This window comes from Typopeltis vanoorti, chromosome 15, assembly GCF_054136105.1.
Source record: "Typopeltis vanoorti isolate ZY-2024b chromosome 15, IOZ_Tvanoo_1.0, whole genome shotgun sequence".
NCBI classification, from domain to species: Eukaryota; Metazoa; Arthropoda; class Arachnida; order Uropygi; family Thelyphonidae; genus Typopeltis; species Typopeltis vanoorti.
The window spans coordinates 81,387,141-81,408,648 of NC_143563.1; the positions used below are offsets into that span (position 1 = coordinate 81,387,141).

A 21,508-nucleotide genomic window follows, 5' to 3' on the forward strand; every position below is an offset into this window, starting at 1 on the left:
TAAAAGATTTTCTGCATTTAGAAAAGTTGACATTTCTCTTGCAGCCAGGTATACTTATGTGGCAGTATGGAATTAAGTCCTGCTAAGTCCAATACATGCTTGATCCGTGTCTGTGTTCTGTTACTATTCTTCAACTATGAACAAACGTTTTTTTCTAAAAATGAACAAATGTTTTTTCTAAAAAACGTTTGTTCATAGTTTTTTAGAAAAAACATTCCTCTACATTCCTGGTTTATGCTACAAACAAACATAAAAACTTCTTGTTATCAGATTTAATCAATAATTTAACAACCCAATAAAAAGAAACACCACTTGAGGATACATATCTGGAAATTGATGATGATGAATAAAAAGAAAAATTACATAATAATGAGCAAGTGCTTTACCTTTTCTGGCCATCAGATGCTACATAAGAACTAATATAAAATCCTTCTAATTTTTCTTCCAGATGTTTATCAAAGCTAATATACAAAATATAACTGATTTCTGTATCCAAGATTTGACTAAAATGTACATAAAGCTGTTCATATTTTGAGTACTCTAAATACCGAATAACAGGAATGCTCTTCCCATCAGCTGTAAATAAAGCAACCGTAGTTAGATTCATTTCCTTCATGTGAAGGACAACAAAATTAGACTTTCTTCTTAGTAAGAATGTTATATTTACACTTCCATGATTATAAAATTTAGTAAGATTTGGATGCATAAAAAGTTCATAACGTACAGGAACAACAAAAGTTGGGAGGCGTATATCCTGCCATGGAAACAGCTCTCCTGTTGTAGCAGTTGGAGGTGCATCACTATATGTTTCATGTATTCTGTCTTCTGGTGGTGAAACTCTGTTAGGACATCTTGGAAATGGTCTTGCAAATGAAGCAATTAATGCAATAATAAGCAATAACATAAATGCTATGCCAGTAAGAAACAATGCTTGTCCCTTTGAACAAGAGACACGGCGTAACTTTTCAACATCAGAATTGTCTCTGTACAATGCTTGTTTCTTTGCACTTTCTCCTGTAAAAATTATGATAACATTATATGACAGTAATTCAAAAACTATATGAATAACATACTAATCTCAACTTTTATAATAAATTTCTAACATAAGAAATTAATTCAAAAAAATACAAATAGCCTTTATCTCAGCTTTTAGAACAAATAAACATTTCTGTTGTACATACTGTACATCTCTATCTAGGAATCCTTATCTAGTATATCCTATCTAAGAATGAATTTATACAGACACTGATAGAAGTATAGTACCCACACCCCTGAGATGAAATGCCAAGCAGTGATACTAGGCATCACAAGATGGTAGATGAGTTTCATCACCACTGTGCTAACTGGAAAAATGGTCCAAAACTAGGTATAGATTCCACAGAAAGCCCTGATTACGCACCCTCTCCCTGCCCATGCAATGATTTCAGAATTATGACAATTGCAGAGAGACCCAACATTCCTTCTTTTCAAGTGAATAGCTTTAAAACAGTCAATTCCAAAGACCTGCCATTAGGTACTTTAGTGGATCCAATGTCTGGTATACTATCTCAACCTAGTGGCAACACTTCAGGAGGCTTACAAGTCAGCAAAAAATATTACACTGTTCTGCTAGGCATGCCTGGAGGAGTCAGTCCAAGTGATATGTGGTGAGACTGCTAAGATCATAATTTACAGGAGCTGAGTGAAATTTACCATGTTTATAGATTAAAGGAATCCATTACTGTATATTCCATGTCCCTCCCAATTTCAATTCAACTTAAAACAAGTCAAGCAAAAAGAAAAAGAGATTGCATGCAGATGAAGGCAAATCTCCCATGGCCTTACAGATTCGCTTAACAAACATTTATATTTAGTCTAACTTGAATGATGTTCATTTCCCCTTCCACTCTGCAAAAATCAAACACTTTCCTAAGAGAAAGTGTTAATAAGAGAAATCCACATTTCAACTTCAAGCACTGCTGAACTTAATTTACCCAATTACATCTTTTGAGTCTTTTCATGTTATGTTTGAGAAATAATTATCAATAAAAGGAAAGAGTAGCGATGGCATTCGACACCAAACATGAACATAAACTTCTTGATTGGAAGGGGCAGTTTCAAGCAGTTATGCAGACAAAATTCAAAATGGGGAAATGGACAATGAAATTTATTTGTGCATATGGGCCCACAGAAGGTTTTCTTATGGAAGAAGTGGAGGAATTTTTCAAATCACTAGAGCAGGTAGTTGACATAAAGAAAATGGAAAAAGTATACTGTTGGAGATCTAGACATCAGAGTAGGAAGTGAATCGCACTTGGCATAAACAAATGGTTTGGAAAAATTTGAGGAAAAGGGCAGGGCTAATTATAATAGAAAGTATCTACTAGATTTCTGCTCAGGATATGGACTAGTCATTACTAACACAATGTTTCAACATAAAAATGTAACAAGTTCTCATGGACAAAGACACTAGTAATAAGAAAAGCCTCATTGACTGTGTTGCTCATTGACTTAGTGATATCTTCATGCTGGTTTAGGATTAAAAAAGTGTACAGAGAATCTAAAGGAAGTGACCTTCACTTAGTTTTAAGTATAATAAAACTGATTATCACAGTGAAACGATTGGTATGTAAAAAAGTTTTAAAAAGAATTCAAGTTGTGCAGCTTTTACAGGTAAACTGTAGACTCAATTATACAAACATTATTGAAAAGAGAATGAAACAGTTTGAACACAAGAAACAAATCATGTAGTCTCAGTAGCAAACTGAAGAACATACTGATTGATTTAGCTAGGAAGGGATGTGGTAAAGTTGTCAGCAAGGATAGAAAAACACGAACGGCATTGTGGACACAAGAAGTTAAAGAAGCAGTCCTGGAAAAGAAGAGAGCATACTGAAAGTTTCTAGCAGATGACATAAAAAAAATAAAAATAATAAAAAAAAATATGAAAGAGCTAAGCTATGTGTGAAAGTAGCTAAACAGAAGTCATAGGAAGACTTTGGTAAGAATACAGAAGGTAAATATCAGGAGGGTAGCATAATGTTCTGAAGACTATTGAAAAGGCTTAGAAATGAAAGACAAAGTACTGTAAGAAGAGTCAGGGAAAATAAGTGTTGTGAAAATGAAGATAAAGATATTCTAGAAGTCTAGAGTAATTACTTTGAAAGACTGTTAAATTTACATAACTATCATAGAAATTTTCAAGAAAATGCAAACAGGAGTACATATCACTACTTGAGGCAATCAAATCTGTCCAAAACTTGAAATGTGGAAAGGCAGCTAGAGTAGATGATATTCGATCGAAATGCTCAAATATGGGGGTGTAAAAGTTTTGCCATAGCTGCATAATTCTGAGAGCCTGGTCAGAAGGCCAAATTCCTGATGACTGGAGTAGAGTTCTCATAGTTCCTAACTCTTAAAAAAAAGAATAAAGCTAAATGTGAGAATTACAGAGGTATTTGTCTACGAATGTTCCGGGTAAGATTTATGCAAGCATACACAAAAAGAGGCTGAGAAAAATTGTGGAAGAGAAACTGGAAGACAAGCCAGATTCAGGCCAAATCGAGGGTGTCAGGATCAGATTTTCACTTTATGACAAGTACTTGAGAAATCATGGGAATATAACAAGGATCTATATTTAAGTTTTGTAGATCTTTTCCCAGGGCAAAGCTTTTCGGTTTGCCTGTTCTGAGGGACGAAAAACTGAGTTTCAAGGAGAAAAAACCCTCCACCTCTGTATAAGACCGGCTAACTCACCTTTAGTCATAAGAGCCCAGATAAAGGTTCCTCATATCATGGATGGGAATTAAATGCAGGTCTTTCTGACCAAAGGGGTTTCATCTATACCGACTGAGCTACGGAGGCTCTCTTTCAAAACACTACAATTGTATGGGGTAAATGGAACATTATACAAAGCAATAAATAGTCTATATTTAAATTTTAAGTCAGCAGTTAGAAATGAAGGGAATACAGGAAGGTAATTTGGTGTAAAATCAGGTGTAAGATAAGGATGTACATGATCTCCACTCTTATCATCGTCTATATAGATCATGTTATTATTCATATAGATGATGAAAGAAAGTGGTATTAAACCTGATATTACAATTGGTGATAACAAATTTAGAGTTCTTTGCTTTATGAAGATGATGTTGAATCCTAAACATATCCAGTGAAGTCTCTGGGATTCTCTAACTAAATTGAATGACAGCTGTGACAACTATGAAAATATGCAGGAACATAGAAAACTTCAGCTGCATTCTGAATTAAGAGCCAGCAGAACAAGTAAAATTTTCAGATATTTAGGAACAGTTTTTAGTGAAGATGGCAAGTTAAATCTGGAGATAGACAACAGAATAGCAAAGCTGGTATAGCAGGTGGCCAGCTGAGTAAATATGTGGAATAAGAGAGAAATTAGCAGTATACAAGACAGTGTTAAAAGTTTTAACTTGGATTTGAGAGTTATGTTAGGAATAAAGCATTTGATCAAAGATTAGAGACCCACAAATATGAGAGTTCTGAGAAAGATAGGGAGTGAACAAATAGCATCAATGGCAGAATCATAAAAAATGAAGACATTAGGAATGCACTTGACATTGTTTGCATTCAATAATGTGTGAGCAGGGCTAATCTAAGATGGTATTTGGTCACTTAAACAGAAAGGGAGTGGAAAGGTTAACAAGACAGATGTTTGATGCCAGGACTGCAAGAAAAAGATCCAGAGGAAGAACAAGGTCTATGGATTGATTCAGTCAAAAGTACAAGTAATAGACTAATTTTAAGGTAAACTGTTGATAGGAGATTATTAATCATGTAAACTTAATCACGTACATTGTCATAGTAGCCTGAACTCCCTTTAAGGGTACATATCAGGAAATAATGATGATGACAACGACGATTCTTTTCATCTTAAAGGTTGCATTTATATAATATCTTGGCTCTGATATATGATATAGACAGTTTCCAACTTTTATCCACTTTTTTGATCTTCCTTAGCTAATAATCTTGCTCAGTCTATAAGATTCATTTGTTGTCTCTATCACTCCACAAATGCTACCAACCATTCTGAAATTTCATTTATTTTCTTTAAATATTGAAGAAAATTCTCCAGTCCAACTTTCCTATGAGTGGGGGTCATTTTCCTTGGAGATTTTAATGTTTGCAACTCCAATTGCCTCTTCTTTTCAAACTGCATAGATCACAAAGATAGTGATGCCAAGATATTTGCCATCACCACAAATTGTTCATATATCTACTAGGATAACCACTAGAATTCCCTAACCACTCTCCAAACACTCTAGATGTATTCCTCATTAAGTGATCTTTCTAGATGTGTAGTGCATGATATTTGTCCACTATGCACTACACACCTAGTGTAGTGCATGGTGGACAGCAGTGTGGAGTTCTACTGCTATGGAACAACACTCATGCAGTCACTATCATCCATGTGTTATTTGGTAAATGGTGATGATATAAGTCAAATGTTTAGAGCAGTTTAGAAAGGTAAGGCATTTTTTTTTCATATTTTAATTAATGATATTAGATATTTTGTTATATCTGGTTTTTGTTTTTTATAAGTGTGCGATAAACTGAGTTGTTTAGATTTTAAAATATAATTGTATATTTTATATTGAACTAGATACTGTCAATATATAGTTCAAATGCATAACAGAATAATAATGGCTCAAAAGACATCTTCTTTGGGGAAGTTTAATATGCGAATTTTTGTTAGGTGCAGTGCGTGCGTGCGTGTGGGGGTGATGTATTCATTGCAAAAAAAGTGACAGATTTATGGAAGGAAAGCAATCGTGAGCAAATATGTAGGACGTTCCTTTGAAAGTGAGTGCTAGCTATGCAGAGAGAATAAAACACATGATGGTGAAGCAGAGAACATTAACAAAAAGGAAAAATGTTACTGTTGGCAATATTCTTAAAAGTGCAATGGTGGAAGGACAGGAAAACAAAGAGAACCTAATAAAATAAGGAGTGGGCTCATGAGGAGGAAAAGCATGCTATTCAATGATTGGAGAAACATCAGTAAAGCTGAAAACGAGATGTGAGATAAGAAACAGGAATATAAGACTAAATAAGTGAAGAAAAAAATGTTTATGGTGATTTTATAATAAAAGGAGTACTTAATGAGAGTTTGACTAAATGATGTTTCTCTGCTGCAAAAATTAATAATATTAATGAAACCGTCAGCATGCTGAAAGGGGAAGTTGGAAGAAATGATTGTTTTGGCTGGCACTAATGACTTCAAAGGTGAAAAATATTGTATTTTTCATTATATTGTATTATTGAAAGAAGATTGCAAGTGAGTCAATGATAGATTGTGCAGAAGGAATGGTGTGTGGTTTGTAGACTTATGGACTCGACAGATAGGACTAGGGCCAGTACTCTTTAATTTGTAAATTACTGATATGGGGGATGATTTCAGGGGAGATATTCAGCTGTTAGCTCATGATAGAAAACTGGGGTTTTGCATAATCAGCATTAAAGTAAAAAAAAAGATAAGTTCTGGTATTAATTACTAAGGATTTTATTCTAAATTTAGAGTAAATTTAGCCTGAGTTACGTGATTGCATTTGGGATATTTGTATGTTTGAAGTTTTTGGTGTTCATAGTGCTTTTCTGATATACTGTGTGTATGTTATTTATTTCAAATTTTACAGCTGCTGCACTTCTGTTAACTGACACACTGCAGCCCAGTCATCACCATTTAAAGATTACATCATACAAGACTATGTAACATGCTGTCCCTGCAATATATATGCATCCTGTCAGTTAAAAATGTAGCAGGTTAGAGAAAGAATGTAGGTCTGCATGGAATGGATGATAATGGGAAGAGATGGGCGATTTTGATATCAGCATCTCTCTCTCTCTCTCTCTCTCTCCCCCCAAGCATCCTCATTCACCCTCATTATTGATACAATCTACACTGTGAGAATGTCTAAATCTCCAGGCATTTAGTATTGGTGCAACAGTAACAGTGAGTGTTGATGGAGAAAGAGACAGAGAAATACAAGTATGAAGTGGTAATGAACTTAATCCTCTCATGCATGAATTTCCAAAATGGTGATTAAAAAAATATTTTAAGTATTTTAAGAATGCAACCATGAAAGTCCCATTCTTAGCTACTATGTAACACCACTATGCAGAGGAAATCCACTGGAGTGGACTGCATGCATCAGAGGTTACAAAACATGTCTCATGGAGCTGTGAAGTAAACCAATAGTAGCAGCCACCACAGTGGACATGATGTATGAGAGGGTTAATATTGGATAGTATGCCTGGAGATTTAGATGTTCTCATAGATGGTGTAATTATATCAGTAGTGAGGGTGAATGAGAATGTTTGGGGGGGGGGGAGACTAAGAAATGATGTGAAAGGTATGAAAAATTAGTTAAATAGCATGATGGAAGAGATTAAGAGGACTGAAAGGTTAACTGATGCAAGGCAAACAAGCAGGAAGCAGAGAGAGGTGGTTGAGAGGAAGCCAAAAAAGAGAGAGAGAGAGAGAGAGAGAATCATACAATAAAAAGAATAAGAAATGAGAGAATAAGGAAGGAGAGTGTCATGGGAGAGGGGAAACAGAGGGAGGTACAAGTGAGCAAGGAATGAATGGGTCTGTGAAAGTGTGATGCATGGAGATACAATGATTTGTGGAATGCACTGAAGGAGTGAATAGGAGGTATTGTGAATCAAGTTGCAAGAAAGATGAGGTAAAAGTTAGGAAAAAGATGCACTCGCTCCATAACGTGGAAGGACTCAAGTATCAGAAGAGATTGTTATTCTCAAAGCAAGTTCATTGCCCTCATAGACTAAGTGGTTAATCTATCTGCTCTCCAACAAACGGCTGTGAGCTTGAATCCCACCGTGGACATGGTTGTTTGTGATTGTCTTTAGGTGGAAGATGAATTTCACTGCCCAACATGACTACTACTCTGCTTATGAAGTGGCTTGAAAAAAGTCCCATATTTGTGTCTAGAGTCTAGATGACTATGCATAAAATAAATTAATTTATTCTTTAATAAATAAATTTCTTAGCCCACCACTAATCTCATATAAATTTAGAAACTTTCATGGGTATGAAATACAAAATTGAGAATGTCAGGGCAGGAAAATCGCAGTTGGACATGTGAAATGAGAGAACGTATGGTATATCAAATAGAATCTGGGTGTGAGGGAATAATAATAGGTATAGGAATATTGATAAATGGCTTGATGTTTCTTTATACAACAGCTAGGATTATCAGGAATAAAGGGAATGAATTAGTGGCAATGATAACCTTAGCATATCCAATAATTATCGGAATCAATGAACTATGATTGACAAAAGATGATTTCCTTACATGAATAGAAGTAAAAGGGCACAGCATACCTCAGGAATAGGAGTAAATTGAGTGGTGGGATGTTATGATAAATGATGAGCTGTGTCCTTTCTGAGCAGAGAATTTGGAAAGTAATGGCAATAATGGTTCTGAGAGAATGCATGGTGTGAAGTAGACGTGGGCATGAGAAAACATTTAATGGGATATTGCTACAGAAGGGGCAACAAAAAGGGTGATGAGCAAGAAATGTTTAGTCACATTAAGTCTGGCAAGTATAAACGAGTAATCATTATGGAAGACTTCAATTATAGCAGTATATGTTGTTTCCTCTGCCCAATTTATACTGCTATAATTGAAGTCATGTGAAATGAGAGAACGTATGGTATATCAAATAGAATCTGTAAGTGTAAGCAACATGTAGTAAAGGAAACAAGAGGCAGTGGCATAGCTAGAGCTTTTGCAGCCAAGGGCAGTCCCGGAGTTTGCCACCCCTCTCAATACACACCAAAAATACTACAAAAAGTCAAAATGACACATAGGGAAATAAATTAAAACACTATGTTTATTTTTGAAGCAAAACTTTAATTCCAACATTCTAAAATGTTATTTTTCTTGCTTTTCCTGTTAGCAAAATCATCGATGACATTGTCGAAGTCTATTTCATCACTCAGTTGCTGTTCTATAGATAGTATGACAAGATTTCTTAAACACAAGGTACTCAATTGAAGATCTTAGGTAATTCTTAATCAATTTTAATTTAGAAAAACTCCTCTCACAACTAGCAGCACTTACAGCAAACGTGAGGAAAATTTGCAGTAGTATTACAATATTTGGAACTGAGTTCTTGAGACTGTATTTTAGAATAAACTGCAAAAGTTCAAGGGGACCGTCCTTCTATGTCTCTGTTTTGTCTTGCATAGCAGCAACAGAAATAAAACTCTTAAGTCTTTTTCTCTCAACGAGGAACTCTTCCTTATTAACATCATCGTGATCATGATTTAGTTGACATTCATATTTATCATTCAAAAGATTCGATGGAGTAAGGAAGGCACATTTTTCAACAAGAACATGATGTTGTCAAATTGATGTGGTGATTTCTTGGATCACTCTGTTCAGTGAAAAAAACATTTCCCTCCTCAACTCAGTTTCGTATGACAATTCAGCATCTCGTGATTCTTCTTTCTATACTGACGATTCATGACATTAATTGTTGACTAATTCGTCCCTGTTTTCAGTTAAAAATGCTTTTAATGCTTCGAGTTTTATGTCACATTGTTGGATATTCAATCCTTTGGTTTGGAGGTAGACCTGTGTGTCGTTAATTTCTAGAAGGACAGAATTCCACAGGCCAAGAAAGCACAGGAAGGAAAACAATTGTAACGCAACAAGCAGCACGCTAGCATTTGAGCTGGCATGCTGCTTGTTCACAGCATCTCCCCATGCACTCTACCGAGTTCCTACTACAGGCTTGACACTTTGACCAGTGACTGAAGTCAGAATATCCCAGCAATGGGTTGAGGAAGAAAAAAAACATGAACAAATGCTCCACAGTTCCAAAAAAGGTAACAAAAGCTGCATATACACCCACCAAATTCAGCGAGTGATTTGTACATGTGACAAATTCTGCTTTTCCATTAATTTATTTGATGCATCTCTGAATGCCAGTATGTTGACCAGCCATCACAGCAGCATTATCATATCCTTGTAATCTACAATTTTGAATATCAATTCCATTGTTTTCTAATTTTTGCAAAATCATAGTTGAAATATTCTCGGCTGTTTTACCTTTTGTTTCAATGAAATCAACAAATGATTCCATAACCTTCACTTTATTGATCATAGCATAGCATCGATCATAGCATAGCATAAAACCTGGCTTGTCTGATCTTTATGAGAAATATCAGGAGAGCTGTTGAATATCATAAAAAAAATACTTTGCTTCTTTTACTTGCTCGATAACTTTTCTTCTTACTTTTTCTCCCAAAATTTCTACAAACTTGTTCTGAATAGCAGGTGACATAGAATTTAGCAAACTTTTTTCCCAGCTTGATTCTTAGAATATGTTCACATAGCACTGGATCGTATTTCACCAACAAATGAACTAATTCTAAAAAATTTCCTCTATTTCTATAGTAAAGAAGTGGAGGGAAAGTATCTCCCTCCATTTCTTCACTTTGTTTTCAACTTGTTCTTGTTACTTTTTATCAATTGTAGCTCCATGTCAGATTCTATTACAGGCCAAAAGATTCATGGTTGAATATTTTAGGATTAAGTTTCCACCACATGTTGAATCCATCTGCAGACTCAAAATTTGAATGACTTCTGTCTGCAAATAGTCGGCAATGCGAAAGCAATAAAGAGCTTTCTTGGAAGGAGAGTACATCAACCACGACTTCAATATTTTTTCATTATTTGGCAGAGTTCGAAAAAACCACTCAGGTGCAAGTTTTCTGTTTCATCCTTTGATTGATGCACCCTCACAAATCACTTCACTAAAATCAGAACCTAGATGTTGAACCACAGACACACCTTGACATACCAGTAAGATCAGTGTGACATCATTAATCTTACTTGGCCAAAAACCAACATCTTTTAAGTCAACAGCTGGAAATTTTTTTTTCATTACACTCCTTATTGCTTGTTGAAGAATCACTTGACTTTGATGATGGTTTGAATTCGGAAATTGCTTCAGTAACAGTAGTAGTTTCGCAACTGAGGTATTTCAATGGTGCACCTTCATTCTTTTTTTAATTCCTCCTCCTTAACCTTTTCTTTTTTCTAAAGGCTGCACCATTTTCTTTTATTCACCTCATCTTAAGTAAGACTGAAAGAATAAGAAAAAGAAAGATATTCATGATAACTAATAATCAAATAAATAAGGAATAACAGGGATAAATAAATCCCTTTTAAAATGTTAGTTAGTGTAGTCTGCATGCCTAAAAAACTGCAATACTCTAACTCACCTCAGAAAAACAATGTAAAATCACAAAGATATTACATGCACTTAACGAGATCAAATTATAACAATCTGAGGCTTAGTCACCCTCACCACTCATCACACTGGTGGGCGTTTTTGCTGCAGCTCCTTGATCGCCGTAAACACGCAGCAGTATGAAAGATTTGTTTAATTCTAGACTAAACATACATAAACAATACAATAAATATTTTTTCAACGGTTTCGATAATAATCCAATGGATATAAATGTGTAACAGATTAAAAAAAAGCTAATGATTAAGAAATTTATATGGAATTATTATTATTACGGGAAACTCCAAGGAGCCCTTAGACTCATCGAGGGAGGGACTAAACATCATGTCAAGAACTATCCAACATTTGTACAGTATCTATATACTTGTTAACTCCACAGTTGTGGCACCCACAACAGACTCTGGCAACTTATTCCACTCATTCACTACTCTCCAAGCAAAAAAAACTGGTTCTAACACCCTTGCTAACTACAAGGTGTGACAATTTAATCCTCAGAATGTAAAAATGCACATGTAAAAAAAACCTACATTCGGAGCTATACATTAGTGGCTGCCGTCGCCTTAGTCCCATGTGCATTTATATACTGGTTTGGATGGTGTTCCCATTTTTGGAAACAAACTTGGAACTCTTTTTCCAGAATACTCAAGTTCACATTAAGCTGGATATCAGCGATGTCAGAAAATCTTTGTTCTTTTAGCACAGTCTTTAATTTTGGAATCAGCCAGAAATCACAGGGAGCTAAGCCAGGTGAATAAGCAGGAATAACCTGATTGGGTAATCAATTTTTTGGCCAGAAACTCTCTCACAATAAGCACAACATGGCTTGATGCATCGTTGTTGTGATGGATGATCCACTTGTCAGGACACAATTCAGGTCTTTTTCTCCTTACAGAATCTCATAATCTTTTCGGCACCTCTAAATAGCATTGTTGGTTGACTGTTTCTCCCTTTTCAATAAATTCATAGTGGACAATCCCCTTGTGATCAAAGAAACACACAGCATGGTCTTGAACTGAACGTGATGGACGTGGCAAACTCAGAGTTTTCCACTGCATACTCTGGTGTTTTGTTTCAGGATTGTACTGGAAGCACTAGGTTTTGTCACCGGTAAATACTCTCGGAAATGTGCTTATTTGCAGTAAGATTAGTTGCAACTTGAAGCTGCCACAGCTTCTGTTCGTCCATCAAGATCTGAGGCACAAACTTCACAGAAATCTTTCACATACTCAATTCTTCAGTTAAAATTATTCTGTTTCTTTCATCAGTCAATTTGCAATTCATCAGCCATTAATCATACTTCATTGTCTGTCATACCATACCAAATCTCACACTCTGTTGACATTTGCATCCATTAATTTTATTTTTGGCTGCCCACTTCTGGGATCATCGTTAACATCTTCTTGCCTACCTTTGAATCTCTTATGCCACTCAACGACACTTGATTTTTTCAGAGCATCCACACCATATGCCACTTTCAACAACTCCAACATTTCAGTAGCAGTTTTGCTGATTTTCACACAAAATTTGATGTTAACATGCCACTCCAAATTTCAATCACACATTTTTACACCAAAGTTTACATGCAGGTCTCTATTGTTTTTGCAACAGTCAACTAGCAAATGGCTCTATTGGCTTGAGGTTTATGCAAGCATTAGTTAAAACATGTACAAACACGATCACTTGTGTGACTCCAACCAAATCACCATATGGGTGACACTACGTGGCCATTCCAGGAAATAAATTGCACCTCGTACACTCTTACTCAGTTTCCATGGATGGCCTCTAGTTCGTGCATCAACACACCTGTTCTGAAAAATTTCCTCTTGATTAATCTTATAAAAATCTCTCAGTAATTTGCATGTCTCGATCATATCACCCCTGTTCTGCCTATCAACCAGTTCTGTAAACCACAAATCTTTAACCTGTTCTCATACAGTTCATTCCATAGACCTGCTACCATCTTAGTAACTCACCTCTGCATCCTTTCCACCTCCTCCTCATCACCAAGAAACCCTGATCCCCAGATCTGTACAGTCAAGATGGGCGGTATTATCAAGGCTCGATAAAGAGAAACAATAACCTGCTGTCTCTGCTTGTCAAAGTATTCTTCAGTAACCAAGTGATCTGATAAGTCACTATCACCACTTTTGCTATGTGTCCCCTAAACTTTAACTCCCTATCCACTAACATTCCCAGGTCTTTGGCTTTATCAATTTCCAGCTGATAATCTTTTCACACCAAAATGCATAACCTTACACTTTCTCACATTAAACTGACATCCATTCTCCTTTGCCCAGTCTGCCAATGTATCCAAATCAACTTGCCAAATTTTGACATCATCTGTATTAACTATTGCTCTACCCTACTTTGTATCATCGACAAATAACTGAACATAAATTAAAGATCCTAAGAAATTATATTCTTGGTTAAATCTTTTATACAAGTGCAAGCAAACAAACACCAAACAGACACCTGAAGTATTTTCAGGACAGAGCAACTCGTATATAGAAGCTAATGACTTCAGATCACTTGCCTTAGTATCCCATAATGCAAATCCTTACAGATATGCATAATGCTATGCATTATGGGAACAGACCAGTTGACCTTTATTGAGGTCTCATCACTCAGAGCCAGATCCAGAAGTGATACCAAAAATAAGGTGTGACACCTTTCGTCTATTCATATATGAAATATGACTTCTGCATTACTTCAACCTTGGTATCACCTCTGGGTCTGGCTCCCAATGATGAGACCTCAATAAAGATTGAAATCAGTCTGGGTAATAACCCTTCCCGTAATGCTTAGTATTATATGTGTCTGTAAGGATATATGCTTTGCATTATGGCAAAGCAAGTGATGTGAAGTCATTAGCTTCTATATATGAGTTGTCCTGTCCTGAAAATAAGTCTCAACAGATCGCAGTATGGTGGCTGCTCTTCTAAGCCCGACACCCAAACCAGTACCTAGGTCATCTGCAGACAATTTGGTGCCAGCACATCACACCTGAATGCTGCCCCATAGGAAGCAGCTGCTGCATAGTCTCAATGGCTGCCTTGATGCTTCCATTCTAGTGGCTTCACTGCCGGAGCAATTACACCATAACAGTACGAAAGCAACTCCTACTAGTGGTGCCTTTTAACGCGCGAGGCACAGATGGTATCGTTGAGGTGGCTAGATGGGATTCAATCATAATCCCACAGATGGTAGCTTCGCACCACTAGTCACTCGACCAAGCACATGTACCAAGTGTCCTTGCTCGACACGTGGTACATGTCATCTTTATTTGCAGATTGGACTCTCTTAGTACATGTCTATGGCACTTCCATCTTCCCTAGAGGCGCATTCAGTTCTTAATATGTGGTACATGAACCTAAAGATGATCAGTTCATGCATTCCACTATGTCACTATTATCTACTGAAATTGGCATCAGAGCTACAGACTTGTAATATTGTTCGTACTCACACTCATCTCCAGAAAGCACCAACCATGGATTTGCCCAATGAACCATGCACCAGACTGTGAAATAGGAACCTATGAAGATTAATCCCTAATAAGGTTCATAATAAAGTCATTAGTGGTCAGCTTGTACTTAGCAGCCACCAACCCAACCATATGAGGAGTCTATCCATAGACTTAATTATAAAACATGAGCAAGTTACTGAAGAGTTACATGACCTACCCTTCACAAAACCATGCTGCCCTCCATACAGTATCCCATTTCCGTTTATCCATTCCTGTATTTTGCTCTTGACCAACTTCTCCAATACTTTGATGACAACTTCTGATATGCTGTTAGTTGGTAATTTGCTACATCAGTCTTGAAGCCTCCTTCATGCAATGGAACTTTCCCCTCTTTCTACTCCCTTTGGACTAACCCAGAGCTGAGAACTAGATTAAACAATATGGTCAAGGGCATTGACAATTCCCTTGCTGCGTCACGTAAAACTCGAGCTGGTATACCATCCAATCCCACAGCTTTATTTACATTAAGGTTCTGTAATATGCCATGCACCTCCATTTCATTTACCTCAGTTCCCATATAAGCCTTTGGCTCTCTCATTCCTGCAATATCATGACCTGGATGATATACTCTTGTAAAGTGTTCACTTAGTAATTCTACTATTTAGATTGATTCAGTTACTACCTCCCTACCATCAGCGTTCCTTAAAATCATTCTGCCATATATATTCTTTCTTTTACTTGCAGCATATAGAAAGAATGTTGGGGATTCTCTTTAGCCAGCATTGGTAACTTCTTTTCAAAATAAGTTTCTGCCTTTCTTACCACACTAGTTACCCTTCTGGCCTGTGCATTGTACTGTTCACGTGCCTGCAAGTCACCTTTCTCATTAAATTCTCCCACAATTGTTTCTTTGTTTTGCAGCTCCAGCTTGATGATGATATTCATCCATTTAAGATGATTTACTTGATTTACTCCAACTTGATTTACTCTCTTGATTCTAAGTATTCAGTGTCTGCCATTACATCTCTCAAACACTACCACTTCCTGTGAACTATCAACAACATCCAGCCCTTGCAGTTTTACATGCCATGGCACTGATCCAAGCAATCTCCTAAGCTTGTCATACTTACAGCCCTGTAATTCCACATATATTCCCTCTTAACTGAAAATTCCACACATATGGCCATCTTCCAGGTCAAGATCATACAATCACTCTCACCAATTGGTGACAACATGGTCATATTCATTATAGACAAATTCTCAGATGCAATTATTAGATTGTGTATTCTCGAACCCCTAGCATATTCCATTACATGCTATCTGAGGTAAGATGCAAAAGAGTTGCAGATCTTAGAAAATAAAATCCACAGAAAAGTCTATACACCTGTAAGAGACAGCACAAGTGAACGGAGAAGACATAATTAAGAACTATATGAACTCTATAGATCCCCACTTTTAGTTGATGAGATTCGAGCAATCAGATTAGGATGGCTTGGACATGTGGAGGAGTGGCTAAACAAGCATTCAAGACGAAGCCTGATGGAAAGTCAGCCAGATGTAGACTGTAGATATGTTAGGAGAATACTATATACAAAAAGACTTAGCTAAGATGGGAATCCAGAATTGGAATGAAAGAGCTCAAGATAGAAAGAAATGGAAGAAGTAAGTTGGTACATGCAGCAAAGAACCTCAGAGGTTCAGCTAGCTGAAGAAGAAGTGTCATGAAAAGTTGTAAAATTTAGCATTAGTACCATGGTTAAGCTATGGCTTTTTTTTAATTCATTTTTCAAAACAAAAATGTAATTTTGTTTTTTATCTAAATCAGAAAATCTTGCTCTAGAGACTGAACATAGAACTCAAAATATGTCAGGCAGTGGTCTCACACCAGGTGATAGGATTCATCTCCCACCTAAAGACAACCATAAACATCATGTCTTCAGCAGCAGCATGTGAACTCAGAGCCTGTTTATTGGAGAATGGGTACATTAATACTTAGCCAACAATAGTGAAAGTATTGTAGATCTTCTCAAAAGTGGCAACGTTTGAGGCATATTGTGCTTATTTAAATTACACTGATGAATCAGTTATTCACAACTCTGCGGAGAGAAAACTTTATTTCTCCATCCACCCATATGGTTCTGCATTGTGAATGATTTTTGCAGGTGATTTAGATGTTTTTCTCTAAACAATTAGTATATCAAAGAATCAAATTCATTCTGGAATTAAAACCCAGTAATCCTTCCTTTGTTAGATTTGCTTACTGTAATATAGCCATATCACGAATCACAATTTATAGTATAAAAAAAAAGAAAATCAAAACAGGAAGATATACTGATACTACTTCTCATTATTCATCTCGGAAGCATGGCACTTTCAAAACCTTGGTTAATCATGCACATAACTGATGCTCCAGTTCCACTGAAGTTCTTTTACAACGGTAACTGCTGAATATTAAATCCACTTTCCTCTCTGATGGTAATAATCTCATTTCTAAGATAATAAACAACTACGGTCATCACACCCTTGTTCTCCTCAACAGGATATGTCACACTTCCAGGAACTCATCGAGAAAGGGGTAACTACACAAAACTCACTCTCTCCACCAATTACTTAACCACAAAAAAAGGCATCTATGCCCACCACGAATAGTATTTATTGTCTAGAAATTGCATGTGTTCTCCTAGCCAAGGGATTCCTCATATAAGACTTATCAGAAAAGCAATGCAGGCTTCTGAAGACAAACTGCATCTCTTCTTCCATTCAGTTCACAGGTTAGTAACTTTTACTTGTATTCCAAAAGATCAACTTTCTTCCTCTATTCCAGATGTATATTAGATTCTTGGCTATTCAGTCTTTCACATTATAGAGAGATAGGCAGATCTGTGATGGTACATTTAGAAGAGGAATACCAGGATTCAATTTTGTGAGTCACATAAATTCATTCCTACAGATCATTAAACACAGCCTGATTGTGATCATGTACAGTGGAACAATAACCTCCCTCTCTCTCTCTTTCCATGTCAATGTTCTCATAGCTGCTAGAATCTACTTTCATCCTCATGGCCTCACACCCTGTGACCTGATATTTCCTTCAATATGTCCCTGCAAACTGTAGATACATCAACTCATGTTTGCCTTTCAAGATGTAAATGCAAAGTGTCAGCCCACTCATCTCTCCCTTTCTATACACAGTGAGTCAAATCAAATCCAAGACTACAGAAACACAAGTGACATTACTGATCACTCATTAAAAGGTTTCCACAACTTTTAACTTTATTAACAAATAATTAGCTTTTAAAAGGATATTCAATATCAGTTGAACAAGTTTCAAACATTCTGTTCGATGAAATTATTATTATTATTATGGACTATTCCATGGAGTCCTTAGACTCATCGAGGGAGGCTCTAAACATCATGCCAAGCACTATCCAACATTCACACGGTATCTATCATACTTTGCTTTGAACTCATTCATAGTCATGGCACCTGCAACAGACTCTGGCAACCAATTCCACTCATTCACCACTTTCCAAGTAAAAAAAAATCCAGTCCTGACACCCTTGTTAACTACACTCTTGCCAGTTTCCAAGAATAGCCACTAGTTCTGCCACCACCACCACCACCAGTCCTGTAAAATTTCCTCTGGATTAATCTTGTAAAAACCTTTCAGTAATTTGTATGTCTCAGTCATATCATCGCTTTTCTGCCTGTCAACCAATTTTTCTAACCAAAAATCTTCAATATATCCTCATAAGGTGCATTCCATACACCTGCCACCATCTTAGCTGCTAGCCTCTGGATCCTCTTCACCTCCTCAGCTACTTTTGGTAGCTGATATCTTTCCATCCAAGAAATCCAGGTGACCAGATCTGTGCACATTAGTCAAGAAGGGGGGGGGGGTCTTACCAAGACTATAAAGAGGTATGAAAACCTGATTATCTCTGCTCACCAGGGCATTCAGTAACCCAATGAACTGTTTTAGCCACTTTTTTACATATACTCTCTATCCGCTTAAACCCAAAATCCCTGGCTTTGCCAATTTTCTGGAGTATATAATTCCATCAATATGGTACACAGCTGGTAATTTTTTCACTCCAAAATGCATAACCTTACACTTTATCGCATTAAACTGAGAACCATTCTCCTTTGCCCATACCAGTCTATTTAAATCATCCTGCAAAATTTTAACATTATCTTTATGGACTATTGCTCTATCCAAATATGCATCACTGGCAAACAACTAAATAGTTCTTCTCAGATCATTTCCTATATTTTTTACATACAAATTAAACAGTGGTGGCTAGAACAGAGCCCTATGGCAAGTCACTAGTCATAGGCCTTCTACTGGACTCTACTCCTGAATAAACTACTCTCTGGTATTGATATCTTTCCATCAACTGCCCTGTTATCCTCTTCACCAACTTTATATCCATTCCCATGTGTTGCAATATATTGACTGAAACAATTCTTAGGAAACTTTTTTGAAAATAATTGATTGGGTATTGGCCTGTTCTGGCTTCGCTGGTCTTTCCATCTTGCAAGTTGGTCTTCCTCTCTCTCTCTTTAGTCTATATTTCACAACTTTTGGTAGCTGATATCTTTCCATCCTATATAAATGCTATTCCCATCTCTCTATATTCCTTTATCTTTTCATTTAAAGGAAAATGGATGGAGGATTTTTAAATTCCACAAATTGTATATTTTAATTAAAATACAAATTTATTCTTGCTTTAATTAGATTCTGTACATTCAAATTATGAATTCTACAATTACACAGAATTGGCAGTCAATTAATATTTAATCCTTGGCTAAGGAAAGTATAAAATATACTGTATAAACTATTGCTGAATTAAACTAGCAAAGAAATAATATTCCTGTTTAATTCCTTTATCCAAGTATAAGCAAACAAAGTTTGCATATGAAGTATCTTCCCAACTAAGCTGTTTGTATACAGTGGCTAATGACTTCACATCGATTGCCTCCATAATGCAAAGCACACTTCCATAATCAGATGTACAAAATGCTATGCATTATGGAAGGGCCACTACTTAAGACCAGTTTCATCCTTTAGTGAGGTCTCATAATTTTTTAACAGCAAGTTTAATATAACTTGTAACCAAGGGGAAGCAAACCCACCCAGAAGATGATGGGCTTGCTTCTAAGGAAAAGCAATTCTGCTTGGTGGTGGGTTTTTGCCTGTCACTGGGTAGAGCCACTGCTGAGTTTTCAGCCCTAGAGTAATTTAGGTCAGGAGTGATGAGTTTAGCGGTGATCCTTTTGGGTCAATCAGTGAGATTTAGAGTAATCTTATTGATCACTCAGTTTCTGAAGAGGTACCCAACACTTTAGCAGTACCTGAATAAAGATCGAAACCAGTCTGAGCAGTGCCCTCCCATTGTGCATAGCATTATACAGTAGCACACTCGGGGTAAAATCTTGCGGAGGGGGGGGGAGTTGAATAGACGATTTGAGAATACACACTACGCATCACATACGATCTATGACTGAGCATCTGCAATGATTGCTAATTCATAAGTAGTATAGAAATTGAAGACCAGACACAACATAAATAAAAGAAATGAATTTTATTAATTAGGAAAAGATTTTTGGAAAATTTTCTAGTGTTTTTTACCTTTTTCTTTTGGGGGGGCCAGGGCCTCATCCCACTTCTGGGTGCACCACTGGCATTATACATGTCTGAAAAGAAGTGTGCTTTGCATTATAGGATACCAAGGCAACTAATGTGAAGTCATCAGCCTCTATATACAAGTAGCTTAGTTGTGAGGATACTTTGTTACTTTATTTAAGCTCTAACTTGGATAAAGGATTAAAAATGAATATAACTTTTTGGCAAGTGTAATGAATGTATATTCATTAAATGTATGAATGTGTATTGACACCAACATAAATTATATTTGCATTTAAATATATCAGTGGCACAATGTACACTATTTTAATTGTTTTAGGGGAACACGTGTACTAGACATATTAACTTTTTTTAAGATATAAAATAATGAGTGTTTATTGTGCGCTTTAAAACTCCTACCTGTCAAAAACGCGACGTCACCCACTTCCGGTTCATTCATTTTTGCAAAGCAATTAAACTTTCTTCCTTTTCTTTCAATACATAACCATGGTGGATTAACAGCAGATATCTGGCTAAACATAGAAACCTTTATATAATACAATCAACTAAACGATCTAATGAACGAAAAACTTTTGTAACCACATTTTGAGTTCATTACTATATACACTCCAATGACTAATAAAAAGATATAAATCTGGATTACACTCAAATCTGTAAACCCATATTCTTTTTAAAGGTAGCAAACGGAATGCATATAAACTGTCAAATTCTTGCAATTTTACCATTGAAGAAACTTCAAAATTGCGGTAGCAACAGTGTCTCTACATAATGCCAAACATTGCGCTAGAAAGAAAAAATAATTAAGGATCCGAACATCTCTCGAACCGTTAAACAGTCGAAATCCACAGAAGCACTAACATTTATACTCATGTACGTATTCTTTAATACATTAATTAACAAATAATAATTTAATTTTATATTATACAATGGGCAATTAGCTTCGTTTATGGAATATCGGCAGATCTCAACTGTACGATTTCAGCATGTTTGATACTTATTGCGTTGTCATTTAAATAATAAATATATAAACAAAACAAAAGAAAGTACAGTATTTAAGTCTCTTTATTCCCAAAGAGAGTGGTTGGTGCTATTTAGCCTTAACT

At 36.2% G+C, this 21,508-nt stretch overlaps 1 protein-coding gene across 2 annotated transcripts in view; it reads right to left on the reverse strand.

Annotated features, from left to right (window-relative positions):
- The window catches only part of LOC150098929 (glutamyl aminopeptidase-like), a 354,155-nt gene extending 332,849 nt beyond the window's left edge, over positions 1-21,306 (reverse strand). For both annotated transcript variants that reach the window (XM_090405705.1, XM_090405704.1), the window contains exons 1-2: positions 20,805-21,306; positions 387-1,014 (exon numbers count right to left, since the gene is read on the reverse strand). In XM_090405705.1, coding sequence (XP_090261831.1) covers positions 387-1,014; positions 20,805-20,925 — 749 coding nt within the window. In that variant the 5' untranslated portion in view covers positions 20,926-21,306. The remainder of the gene's footprint in view (positions 1-386; positions 1,015-20,804) is intronic.
- Between the last annotated feature and the right edge of the window lie 202 nt (positions 21,307-21,508).